Source organism: Sinocyclocheilus rhinocerous, unplaced genomic scaffold, assembly GCF_001515625.1.
Source record: "Sinocyclocheilus rhinocerous isolate Xijiao unplaced genomic scaffold, SAMN03320098_v1.1 scaffold1780, whole genome shotgun sequence".
NCBI classification, from domain to species: domain Eukaryota; kingdom Metazoa; phylum Chordata; class Actinopteri; order Cypriniformes; family Cyprinidae; genus Sinocyclocheilus; species Sinocyclocheilus rhinocerous.
In genome coordinates, this window is record NW_015664762.1 from 416,721 (window position 1) to 430,149 (window position 13,429).

At 36.2% G+C, this 13,429-nt stretch overlaps 1 protein-coding gene across 1 annotated transcript in view; it reads right to left on the reverse strand.

Annotated features, from left to right (window-relative positions):
• LOC107730450 (calmodulin-regulated spectrin-associated protein 2-like) overlaps positions 1-13,429 on the reverse strand; it is a 48,230-nt gene that overhangs the window by 15,268 nt on the left and 19,533 nt on the right. The window contains exons 4-6 of the mRNA XM_016541295.1: positions 5,498-5,575; positions 3,316-3,457; positions 1,244-1,383 (exon numbers count right to left, since the gene is read on the reverse strand). Of these exons, the coding sequence (XP_016396781.1) occupies positions 1,244-1,383; positions 3,316-3,457; positions 5,498-5,575 (360 nt within the window). The remainder of the gene's footprint in view (positions 1-1,243; positions 1,384-3,315; positions 3,458-5,497; positions 5,576-13,429) is intronic.

A 13,429-nucleotide genomic window follows, 5' to 3' on the forward strand; every position in this document is an offset into this window, starting at 1 on the left:
TATATATTAAAATAAAAAAATAAATACAATTTTCTACTGGTTAGTCAGCTTACATACCATTGTCTTCTATAGTAAAATCAGCACATCAACTGAAATTTCTAAAGAAAATCAGAACAGTGATTGTCATGTAACAATAGGGCTGGGCGATATAGCTAAAAAATTATCACGATATAATGTTTCATATAATTCTGTATCGATAATTATTGAAAATGTTTTATAACCTTTCTTAAACAGAGAGCAGTAGAAAAAAGGTTTAAATTTAACCATTGTATTTTTAATTTACCCAATCTATTAAGACAAACAACAACTTATTTTAGTCTTATAAATATTGTCCCGCGCTACACTCAGTTGCATTGGGTCCCGCGATCGTGCAGGTCTCTGAAGGTGCCTGTTATAATGTTATGATCAAGGCTCTGGACTCCGAGCATAACTTGTTTTTCTATAACAAACTATAAAATATTTTCTATTTTCTAAAAGTTGAACCTCTTTTAATTTTACATGGCTTCATATTCATCTCTTGTGCGAGACGCGAGAGCAACAGTCATAGTTGTGTGCCTCAAAAATGCGCCGAATATACATTCTGTGTGAATGGCTTGGTTTCGGCTTTAACCTAACCAATATCTTCTCCGCATTGAGCTTCTATATTTCTCTAATATTTTGAATGGTAAATGCATCAGCGGCGCATTTGTGGTTTCAACTTGAAATAGACTAACAAAAACATTTAAAATGCAACAACATCATCCTTACCGCATCTCGTTCGTCGCTGATAAGGCTCCCTGACGCACACCTAAAATTCAAATATACCGTTTTTTCATTCGAATGCAAATTTTTATTTTAAATTTGACTAATATTCCTTTTTTTGATTCAGTCTCCTCATTGCATGCAGGCACGGCACTCATTTCAGCGTGTGTTTGTGTGTGTTTGTGCGTTTTATCGCCCAGGCCTATGTAACAATCATCATCAAAACATGTCAGGATGATCTATCAAAATTAAATCCATCAATCAATCTTTCAGTAAAATGGTATCAGTAAAGACATTTAATGTACATTTATTTATTTACAAAAAATTACTTTTCTTCTCTGCATTTCTGGCAAACCTGGCATTGTATATCACAAATATTGTTGGCTCCTCTATGAATTGCTTTTGCTCCTCTTTTGTAAGCCATTTTGAATAAAAGCATCTGCCAAATGCATAAACATAAATGTAGTAAAGAGAAGTAAACTACATGGACGTCAGGCTTTACCTTGATGGTGCTGGAGGCGTACAGCATATCCTCCAGGGTGAAGTGACAGCAGTTGTTGAGGTTTTCTCTGCAGAACTCCTGGATCAGCTGGAGATTGTACAGACTGTCAGCCAATGACATCGTTTCTTTGACACAGATATCTGGATGGGGAGGAAACAAACCACATAACAGCCAATGAGGTTATGAACAGATCTGAGGGGGAGGAGACAGGACTCAAGTAGAAGCCAATTGAATTTCATAAAGTCTGTGAGGGCGGGAACAGAATGTGTGATGTAACGAGCAGAATCCTCAGAGTCACGGGGTGGAGATGTGTTTATGTTTGAATAACTGCTCCTCTGTTCTCGCTCAAACTTCCATTCACGCACTCCCACTCGCTCCTATTCCTTTCGCTCATTTCTTCTTCCACCCTCAAATAAAACTGAATAATAGCTCTTACTCTGTCAGTTTTAACTCTTCCTATTCTTAACGGTCTCTGTTAGGATTTCTGAAATGTATCTAAAATAATTGACATCAAGAGGCTTCTGATGTACAAGCAGGTTATTTACTGTTAAACAGAGTAGAAGCTCTTCCATTATGCTCTTCCATTATAGCACTAAGTTAATTTTAAAGAGAGTCAGAGACCTTCAGTTGACTCAGAATATCCGAAGGTTGATAATTTCCTGTCATGAGGCACTTCAGAGAGAGTTTAGTGGATAATGTAGTTTTCTTGATGTTGTTTGTGTGTGTGTGTGTTATCTACAGGTCCAGATTATGGGCTGAGTATTTTGTTGACAGTTTATCTGTACAGGCCTCTGTCGGAGGGTTGTACTCTCTCAACCAAAAATAAAATTAAGACAGTAGGAACACACTCTGTCTAAAATATATGGCCTAGTATTTAGCACACATGCAGGTGATTCAACTTCCGTAATTTACTGTTCTTCCTCTACTGAATCAATCAATAAAAATAAATAAAAAACAATAGATAGATAAATAAATAATATGAACAATAGCACATAGTGGACCATATAGAGGATTTGTAAGCATCAGACAGCGTAAAAATGCTTTCCACTGGGACAAATAAAGACACTGGTTTCAGCAGCATGCACACAGTTCAGAAACACAAGCTCAGAGCAGATCATACACAAGTTGGCACAGACCACAAAACATATCTGACCCATTTGAATTCTACACAGAATATTATATTTTAAAGAGCGGTGGAGGAGATTAGGAGGAGAAACAGCCTAGACATTATAAACAGTACTGATGGTCAGATGAAACTCTCTTATACAATTCTGCTCATGTTTACATACATTATTTATTTAGTATCATCCTGAATAAGCTATTTCACATAACAGATGTTTACATATACTTCACAAGACAAAATAACAACTGAATTTATAAAAATGATCTCATTCAAAAGTTTACACACCCTTGAATCTTAATACTGTGTGTTCTTACCTGATCGATCCTCGACTGTTTTTTTTTTCTTTTTTTTATGATGGTTGTTTATGAGTTCCTTGTTTGTCCTGAGCAGTTAAGCTGTTTTTTACAGTTAGCAGTTAAACCGGCTGATCTTCTGAAAAAACCTCCAGGTCCCTCCACATTCTTTGGTTTTCCAGCATCTTATGCATATTTGACCCCTTTCCAACTCTATATGATTTTGAGATTTTTTTTCCCACACTCAGGACAACTGATGGACTCATACACAACTATTACAAAAGATGAAAACATTTACTGATGCTCAAGAAGGCAACATGATGCATTAAGAGCAGGAGGGTGTGAACTTTTTGAAATTGATTATTTTGTCTTCTCGGAAACATATGCAGAAGTATTTTACACAGTTTCTTAAGGGCAGTACTAAATGAAAAATATACGATCTTTAAACAAAATAAGAAAAATTTACACATCATCCAGTTCAAAAGTTTACACCCCGGCTTTTATTGTTTTGCCTTCTTGAGCATCAGTAAATGTTTCCATCTTAAATTATTAACATTTCGCATATTCTGCAAGGGTTAGGGTTAGTAGCATGGGAAAATATGGGAAAGTTGAATCTTGTGGTACATATCACAGAGAAGTGTTTCCTGCAGCAGTACCTTGCAGTGGCACAGCATCAGGACAGTAGAAGTGCAGTAGTGCAGCCAGTGCGCAGCCATCTGTGTTATCCTTCAGGATATTGTCCACCAGGGGGAGACAAAGAGCCGGACGTGCTTTAGAGTCCTCTCTCCTGTACTGGCCCTGTGGATTATGCACACAGAATCGTTGCTATGACAACAAGATTGTTAAAATGGAAATGCATCATAACCAGAGCCAGTTAAGGGACACACAAACACACACACACATACTGGTTTGCATGTTTTATGGGGACATCCCATAGGCGTAATGATTTTACACTGTACAAACATTATTTTCTATCCCCTTACCCCAACCCTATCCCTAAACCCACACAAAAATGTCTGCATTTTTAGATTAAAAAAAAAATTCATTGTGTCTGATTTATAAGGTTTATAAGTTTCAAATGTATAAGTTTCCTCATGGGGACCAAAAAAAAAATCCATACAAGGTCAAAATTTACTGATATTACTATACTTCTGGGGACATTTGGTTCCCATAAAGTAGGGAATACCAGGTACACACACACACACACACACGCAATTAAGGAGTACAAAACTTAAGCATATAGTTGTGAATTAACCAGAACAACTATAGCTACAGCTCTATAAAAAAGCAATATGTATGAGATTACAGAACTGATGTATTTTTGTTATATGATCTGTGGATTCAAACTTAGCAGTGTCAATACATTTATGATCAAATTTACTTAGAAAAGCTTTAGGTGTGGTGAATGGTTAATAGTTTTTTTTTTTTTAGCTCATAAAACCTTGTCTCCTGATATTTGCATTTGGCTAAATGGTTTTCAAAGGTTGATCAAGGGTGTTTGAATTAACAGAGGTTAAGGTGGGGCCAAAATTACAAAGGCAGGTACAAAATAAAACCAGTCTGTAGACATTTAAGGCACTGCACACCCTTTTACGGACGTTCCTCAACACAATGCTTCCACTGTGATTTGTATTTGCATGCCTACTGAGTAACACAGCACCCTGTATTTCAAAAACTCAAACAGAAGACTTTTATGTAAGTACTGCTCTTTTCTGTGTTTTTTAAAAATGATATACAATGATGAACTTATGTTTAGACTGTAGCTGTATCTTTTATTAAAAAAAAACTTTTGTATAACGTCATTTTTTAAAATTGAGATACTGTATAGACATATCATACCATATTCGTGCATGATGTTGAACAAACATATATAACAGGATTATTAGGAATCTGTATATGTTCTGGATCAACTATTTAAAGTTTAATGTTTGTAGTGATCATAATTCTGATACCTAGTCATGTAGCTTCCTTTAAAACATAGTTGCCATAGTAACATTCAAGACAGTTAAAAGTCAGTTAATTGCTTTATTTAAGTGGAACTTCACACAACAAACTTGTAGCAGCCATTCTTATTGTGATCATCTGTAGTAAGCATTATCTGTAAGTTTTTATGGTTAATTTATATTCAATTTGCTCAATTTATTGTTCATAAAGCTGTGAAATACATACTGGTAAAAAAAAAAAATGTATAGCCTGAATGCACTGTAAGTCGCTTTGGATAAAAGCGTCTGCTAAATGCATAAATGTAAATGTAATGTAAATGTGAAAGAACTATATACCATAAATGACACTAACTGGAGATATTATTATGTTCTTAGAGATAACAATGGCTCCACTATATTTCTCCTTTCTGCATTTTAACTCTGTTTCAAGATATTTAACATGGTGTGGAATAAAGCGGCATTCTTCAACAAGCCTATGTGTTGGAAAGTGTTCATCTTTCTGTCTAACTTCAGAAAGAGAGACACCAAAGTGAGGGCAGAATAGTGTATTATAGAAATATTGTAAGGCATGGTAGGAGTTACATTTGTAAAGCACAGAATAGAATTCATGACAATTATGTGGCATGTCTGTGAAATTTAGTATCAACAGCCAAAATTTCCTTTTACAGTTTTTACAATTAAAGTTTACTGTAAATGGTCTGTGCATTAAAATTCATTTAGCATTGTGTGGGTTTATCTATCATAAGACTCTGCCCAGAAAATAACTGTTAATAAAATATTACATGTAAATATAATATGAGTGTATTTTAGACGTTCTAAAGAAGTGGAATCGACTTGATTTTAATACAAAGATCAATACTTAATTAAATCAACACTTCAGAGAACATCTCCTCACCTTTTGAACTGTGCAGGGTTCTCCTATATCTAGAACTCTATGTTCTTGGGCCAAAAGTTCTCTCAGATGTTCATTTACCTGCATTAAAAAAATGAACATATGTAAAATAAGCATGTACACATGGACAAACTTGCACAAATAAACACTTTTTCACACACACACACACACACACTTAAATTAAGTCAATTAATTCAAATTAAGTCTATGGCCTAAATTAAGAGTTTCTAAAATGAATGTGTTGATCTTAATAATTTTCATTCATAAATACAGATAATTACTGATTTTGGATTCAACAACAAAAAAAAAATCTGTCTTCAATTTTCTTGTCAGTAGGCTGCTTGCTAACGCAAGGTGAGAACAAGAAAAAAACAGTAATGGACACAGCTTAGAGAGCTTACATAACTCCAGAAGAGGTAAGGTAAACAACAGAACATACTTCGATCTCTATTAGTGTGTAGGTGCCCAACAGTCACACTAGACTGAGCATGCGGACACTGCGGACGTAATATGGCGTCATACTCTGCAGCGCCTTTTTTGAAAACATAATTCAACATATAATACATTCAAAAACCTAAAACTATTTCTGTCAGGACCACTATCGTCAAAATGATAGATACTTAGCATACGTTTGGTTTGGCGGTATGGTTCTGTTCTGGGCAAAAACCTCCCTGCCCATCCATGCAGCCTGTCATGAAAGAGCAGGGAGAGCAGCAATAATAACCCCCCTAGGGTTACCAGAACAGAACAAGGCAGATATCATTAATGTACTTAATGATATTTAAGTGTAACACTTTATTCAAGATAAAGGAGTCTGATTAGCAAGGAATATCAGAAAGCCAAGTCCTGACTGTGGCGAAAGGAGGAGCTGGGGATGGAGGAGGGTAATTTGCTCCCGAGCAAGCTGACTTTTTATTGGCCACACATCAACACATGGCTTAAATTCACAGGGCAGATTTCACCAAACTTGAACTCTGGAATGCAGCAAAAATTCACATGAGCTTGTTTTTCCTGTCTCCTGCATTCGCATGTGTATGAATGGAAGACAATGGAATAAAAAATGCAGTGCTCTTACATTTTCAAAACATCTCATAGTTAGTGTAATGATTACAGTTTTTCTGAATTGCTAAAACCCATTTCTTGAAACCATCACTCATTTTCTCAAAACCTTAAACACAAATCCAAACCTTCAAACTAAATTCACAGAACCCCTGACTCTTCTGGCAAAATCAAACAATCGCTTCAAAACCATTTCACCTGTACTCAAAATCAAACAAAGCTTTCAAATCATACACAGTACACAAATTAGTCAATAATATACCCACTACAGATCATTTATTAGACACTACATCAAAAAATGGAGAACACTGGACGTGCATGTAGTTACAATTTTTTTTTTAATTGTATTTAGTAAATATTTTGCAATAAATAGAACAAAAGAACAAACAAAAGAAATCACACCTAAGTTTCGTGAATACTCCGGGAAAGTTTTCAGTCCAATGATCCAGTAAACGAATGCATTCAAACAATCCGTCCAAAACAGCGCTAATATAAAGGAAACAAATATCGAAATTTAAATCGCATCATATGACCCCTTTAACTTTTGCTTTCTTGTGTTTAGGGTTTTGCATCACAAGTTTTTCACAGTGCAAATTACGTTTTAGTGAGTGAGAATGTGTTTAGAGTTTTGCAAAAAGATTGCATGAGATCTGCAAACAGTGTCTAAACTGCCTGAACTTGTTTAAGGTTTTGCAGAAAGAGTGATTTATTTGACAAATTGCTTTAGGCTATTGAGAATTTGGTTCAGAGAATGGTGTTCAGTGTCTTAGCAAATGTGAAAAACTGTAATCGTCTGAGCTGTTTTGCCTGATTAATTACAGGCATTCAGATAAATAGGTAACGTTAGGAAACAGAAGAGCAAACATGAGTGAATAATATGGTTTTAATTAAGGTTTTTAACCTACTTTTACTCTTTGTTTTCAGTTTTATTTAAAAAATTTGTTTACTTGAGAGAGGTTTTAAAATTAGGTAATTTGTGTAGTTTGATTCGAAGTTAACATCATGACGACTGTGTACTGTTTTTATCATAAAATTATGTCAAATTAAACAAATTACACAATGTTGCAATGCTGCAAAACAAATAAAACTTTTCACCACAACGAGAATACAACGTAAAATGATAGAACTGAATTTTCAAGTCATTACTTTTACAAATAATTGCAACCGCATTTCAAAAATATTTTGACATGAAAATTCAAATACTTTTTTATTAATCTATTAAGGTCCGTTCACACCAAGAACTGTAACTATAAAGATAACTAGATTAGCGTCCTCACCAGTGGACAATATCGTCTTATTCCAAGCGCACACTCGTCTGCCTCTTTAAACTCTCGAGCTCATCATGGCAGGATTGATTCTGATTGGCTGTCAATGTGTTTATAGTTCATCAGCTGTAAAAAATCGTTCTGAAAGTGATTCCAACGATATCGTTTCTCTGTGCCTTTATCTTTATAGCTGTGGTGTGGATTCTGCCATTCTTTAATATTGAGAACGATTTTTAGAACTATATCATTATCTTTATCGTTATCTTTATAATTATCGTCCTTGGTGTGAACAGGCCTTAAGTCTGCATTTGCATTACTTAATTTTGACAAAAACAGAACTTTTATTCAAATTCTGAATGGAATATTATATGTATCATATGTATATGTAGCCTAGAAATTACGCAAATTATAAATATTCACAATTAAAAAAAACAATCCATATTTTTATTGTTGTATTTAGTTATTATTCGGTTAAAAAAATAACATATAGAACAATTAAAAATTCTGCATATCAGTTATGGGACACTTTAAAAAAAAAAATCTATATTGCTATATATCGGTCTTAAAAAGACAATATCGGTCATCTCTAATTAAAAGTAGTTGAAAAATGCATCTTGAGATCCTTTGTATTGTGTAGAAATTACAGTTTCTTAATTTCAATTCATTTGTTTGTTTCAGTATGGCAATGAGTCAACAGACAGAACTTCCTCTTCGAGTAGAGGAGTGGACAAGAGAGCAAGTTCATTACTGGCTGACTGAAGTGATTAAAGTAGATAAAAAACATGCAGACAAGCTGTATGAGGAAGACGTATCAGGGGAAGAACTAGTCTGTTACCAGCCCAAACATCTGCAGGAACTTGGTATTAAGCATGGTCCAGCTGTTAAGATTATCACCCGGTTCGAAAAGTTAAAGAAGGAACAACAAGAATCTTCTGACCATTCCTACACGCAGCACACAGAGGCCAGGCTAGACACAACAGTGGAAAACAAAGACAGCATTTCAACAGATCAAACACAAATATCTAAAAATGCCAAAAAATCAATGAGAAAATCACACAAAAAGGATGAAACAGAACATAAAAGTGCTAATTCCATAGACAAAATAATACAACTGGGAAAAAATTCAATGGATAACACATCCAAAGGCACCCCAAAAGAAGAGCCACAACCAAATGAACTTTTCAGGGAGCCGCCTTCACAAAATACACATATTCCACTTATAGCTGTACATCTTCCAAAGAAACCGAACCAACAGAGCCAGCTGACCCTAAAACATCAAACATTAATGCTGATAAAGTAGTTGAAAATGAAAAGCACATGAGGAAGTCTGGATCCGCACAGCACTCATGTACTCTCTATCCATTTGATCAGAACTCTGCTTCCCATCGATATATTCAGAACTACACTCTTCCGCCTGAGACGGGACCTGGTAATCTGACCGATCCAGCTCATGAGTATAAATTCATGGGTAGAACCGATGACATTCATGTGATGAAGAAGAAGTTCAATAAAGAGGTGTTTCGGTTTACTGCTGGGTGTAAGAACAGCCGCACGAATGGAACCATCCACTTTGGTGTAGCAGACTCCAAAGATTCTCCAAATGCTCATGGTGAGATTATCGGGGTCAGTGTTGACAAGAAGGACACTATCATTGATCATTTTAACCAGGGCATTAAATCATACTTTGAAGAACACACAGATGAAGCAAAGCAATGCATCAGGCAACCCCGCTTTGTAGAAGTGCTCTGCTCTGATAGCACCCCATCTGGCAAATATGTCATAGAGGTGGATGTTGTTCCATCCCACAGCATAGTTCAGGATAAGCTGTTTAAAATCCAGACTCTGGATGAGGACAATCAATGGAAAAAGAGCAAAGGAAAATCACTCTTCATCAGAGAGGGAGCTGCAACCCGCGATATATATAAAATAGGTAATCCAAGAGACTGGCATGACGAACTGACTCGAATTAATGACCAAATAAATGTTCTGGATGATCGGAGGAAGGAAGCCGAAAAGGGGCCGTAGAGTAAAGACATTTTGCTTGACATCTTGTGTGAAAATGAATGTGAAAACGAATACGATGAGAGCTCTGCTGAATTTGAGTCTGAGTTCTATAGAGGAGGCAAAGTGAAATGGTGGAACTTCTATTTTTCAGAGCAACCTGCAGTAAAGCCATTCATAAAACGCGACAAACACTCAAAACTCGAACACATGATTAGATCTCAGGCCAAAGATCCCACAAGTACTTGTGTCATGCTGAATCTCTTTCATCACCCAAGGTGTGGCGGCACCACCATGGCCATGCATGTGATGTGGAATCTGCGAAAAGAATTCCGATGTGCAGTGTTGAAAGATAACACTGTTTTGAAGGATGAAGTAGCCAAACAGGTTGCTCATTTAATGAAGTGTGGAAAAAGTGAGCATTCATTAAAAACACCAGTCCTGCTATTAGTGGAAGACTCAGAGGAAACAGAAAACACAGTTGAACTCCAGCACTCTTTCAGAAAATTCACGAGAGAGACAGGTGCATTTGTCATAATCTTAAACTGCATACGTACAAAAACCCCAAAAGTCAGGTACCTCAAAACTGTCATTGAGAGTGAGTACATTACAGCAGCACTATCTGACAATGAAAAATGTGCTTTTGAACTGAAACTTAAAGAACTTCAAGAAATAAAGTCTTTCACAACTGAGAACTTTTACAGTTTTATGATCATGAAATTGAATTTCGACCCTGAGTATGTTGCAAATGTTGCATCTAACATTCTAAAGGATTTCAAAGTTGAAAGCAAACAAGCACAGCTCTTCTGCATACTGGCTTTGCTGAATTCATATGTGCCTGAACCAGCCATCTCAAAATATTTATGTGAAGATTTTCTGGGCATCAATGTGCATTGTGGGGACGGGAATCTGTGCTGGAGAAAATGGAGCCCTACTCCTGTTTATTGATTGAATTTGGGGCAGAAGAATATGGGGGACTCAAAGCAATTCGCTTTGTTCATCAACATCTTGCAACAGCATGTGTTAAACAACTAGAGGAGGCACATAACTGTTCCAGGGCTGACATAGTCCTTAACATGTTGCATTGTGATGCCCTTTTCAAAACATTTGCGGTGAAAGATGTTCTTGTTCAATCAATGAAAAGCATGTTGATCACTCGTCAACGCAAGATGGAAGACAATGAGAAAGACACTCTGTTTTCTCCTTTGATAGAAGACATAAACTCAGGAAAAGATGGGCTAAACAAAATTCAAGATATCTTTATTGCAGCTTCAGAAAGGTTTAATAAAGACTTCACAATTCCTCAAGCTCTAGCAAGACATTTGTACCTGAATGAGAAGAACTTTGCTGAAGCTAAAAAGTGGGCAAACAGTGCTAAAGCTATCAAAGAAAATTCCTACACCGTAGATACAGTTGGACAAGTTGCAAGTAGTGAATTAAAACATAAACTTGAGTGTAGAAAACAGGAGCAGAAACCATGCACAGCTGAAGACTTGAGGGAATATCTTGAGTTAGCAAGCACAGCCACCAAAGCTTTCAGAAGAGCTCAAACCTTGGCAAAGACAGATGATAGGATATTAAGGGAAAACAAAATCCAAAACTACATGGCCCTGTGTGAAGACAATAGGAATAGAAACTCAAATGGTGGTTGTAAAGCCAAAAGCAAATGTCTATTGGATAGGACAGATAGAACAAGATGTGAGACAGACAATTAATAAATGGGGAAAGTTTATTGAGGCACAGATTCCAGAAGCACAGTTAACAAAATCAGAATTTCATTGCACAATGATATATGATCCTGAAATAGATGAAAAAATGGCAGGGAGAAACTGCAGGACAAAATTTTTTAAATAATCTCACAGCACATCATAATAGGGAAACAGGGAGCAGCTTTGAGTATACCTGAATGTGAATTTGTGAAAAAATGGTTCAATTTAACAGATTCTGTGCCACATGTGTCTGTATATGTAGAAAAAACTGGGAAGCAAAAGATCTAGAACCAATGATGAAAAAGGCAGAACAAAGCAAATGGGAACCAACAGAACATCCGTTGATTTTTCATTCAGATGACAAAAATTACATCAAAATTTTGTGTGCAACCAGTTCGATGGAAATTGCTCAGGAAGTAGTTATCAGTCAAAAACTGATGCAGATGACTACAACATCCAAATTGATAGACACTACTGACACTGAACTATTTAAGGAAGTAGAGTGTCAGGTACCAACTGAACTATGGTCTCAACATGATTCGGATGTAGGATTGATAAAATCAGCAAACCCAGTGAGAGTACAACTTAAGCCAGATGCACGTCTGCCCAGAAAGTCACAATACCCTTTGCGTCCTAATGCTGAAACAGGTATAAAAAACACTATTGAAGGTTTAGTGAAGGCAGGAGTATTAATAGAAACATCTAGTTATTGTAACACTCCAATTATGCCTGTAATCAAAGCAGACAAAAACAGATGGCGTCTTGTTCATGACCTACGTGACCTACGAGATATAGTAGAGGATTTGCCAGCTGAGGTACCAAACCCGCACACGTTACTGACAAATGTCACAAATGTCCCTAAATACTTTACAGTAATTGATCTCTGTTCGGCCTACTTCAGTGTTCCATTAGCAGAGGAAAGTAGATATTTATTTGCATTTACATATGCGGGTAAACAGTATACCTACACCAGAATTCCTCAAGGGTTTAAACATTCGCCACATTTATTTAATAAAATCCTTAAAGCTGATTTAGAGGATCTTATGATAGACAGTACTCTTTTACAGTATGTAGATGATTTGATTATTTGTTCTACATCACTAGAACAATGCCACAGAGATTCTATTAAGGTCCTAACGAAATTAGCACAAGGAGGTCACAAAGTATCCAAGACCAAAATACAATATTGCCAGCCTCAAGTTGAATACTTAGGACGATTGATTGCATTTGGCACACGAGCTATAGCTCCAGCTCAATTGGAAGGCATAAGTAAAACACCACTGCCTCAAACAGTAGGACAAATGATGACTTTCCTAGGGATGACCGGCTTTAGTGCTGATTGGATAGAAGATTATGCAGCAAAAACAGCTTCATTAAGAGAAATCATGAAACATGCAGGACTGCAACATTTAGGTAATCCATTAAAATGGAACACAGATGCATTACTAGCATTTGAGACTATAAAAAAAGAACTACAAAAGGCCCCTTCCCTCGGAAATCCTGAATACAATAAACAATTTCATCTGTATGTCGCAAATAGAGTTGATGGTTATGCATCAGCTGTATTGATGCAAGAGACTTGTAGTGGAAGGAAAAAACAGCCTATAGCTTATTACAGTACAAAGTTGGACAATGTAGCACAAGGTTACCCACCATGTTACCAACAAGGCCTTGCAGCAGTATACTATGCATATGAGAAAGCATCTACCATAACCATGGGGTACCCAGTAACTATTTATACTCATCACAAAATTGTGGAGTTAATAGAACAAGGAAAATTTGTTCTGACTCAAGCCCGAATTCTAGCCTATTCGTCGCTACTCACGTATCCAGATGTTACAATTAAGCGATGCCATACAGTTAATCCAGCTGAATTAATTCCTTTGGCTTTTGAAGGAAAG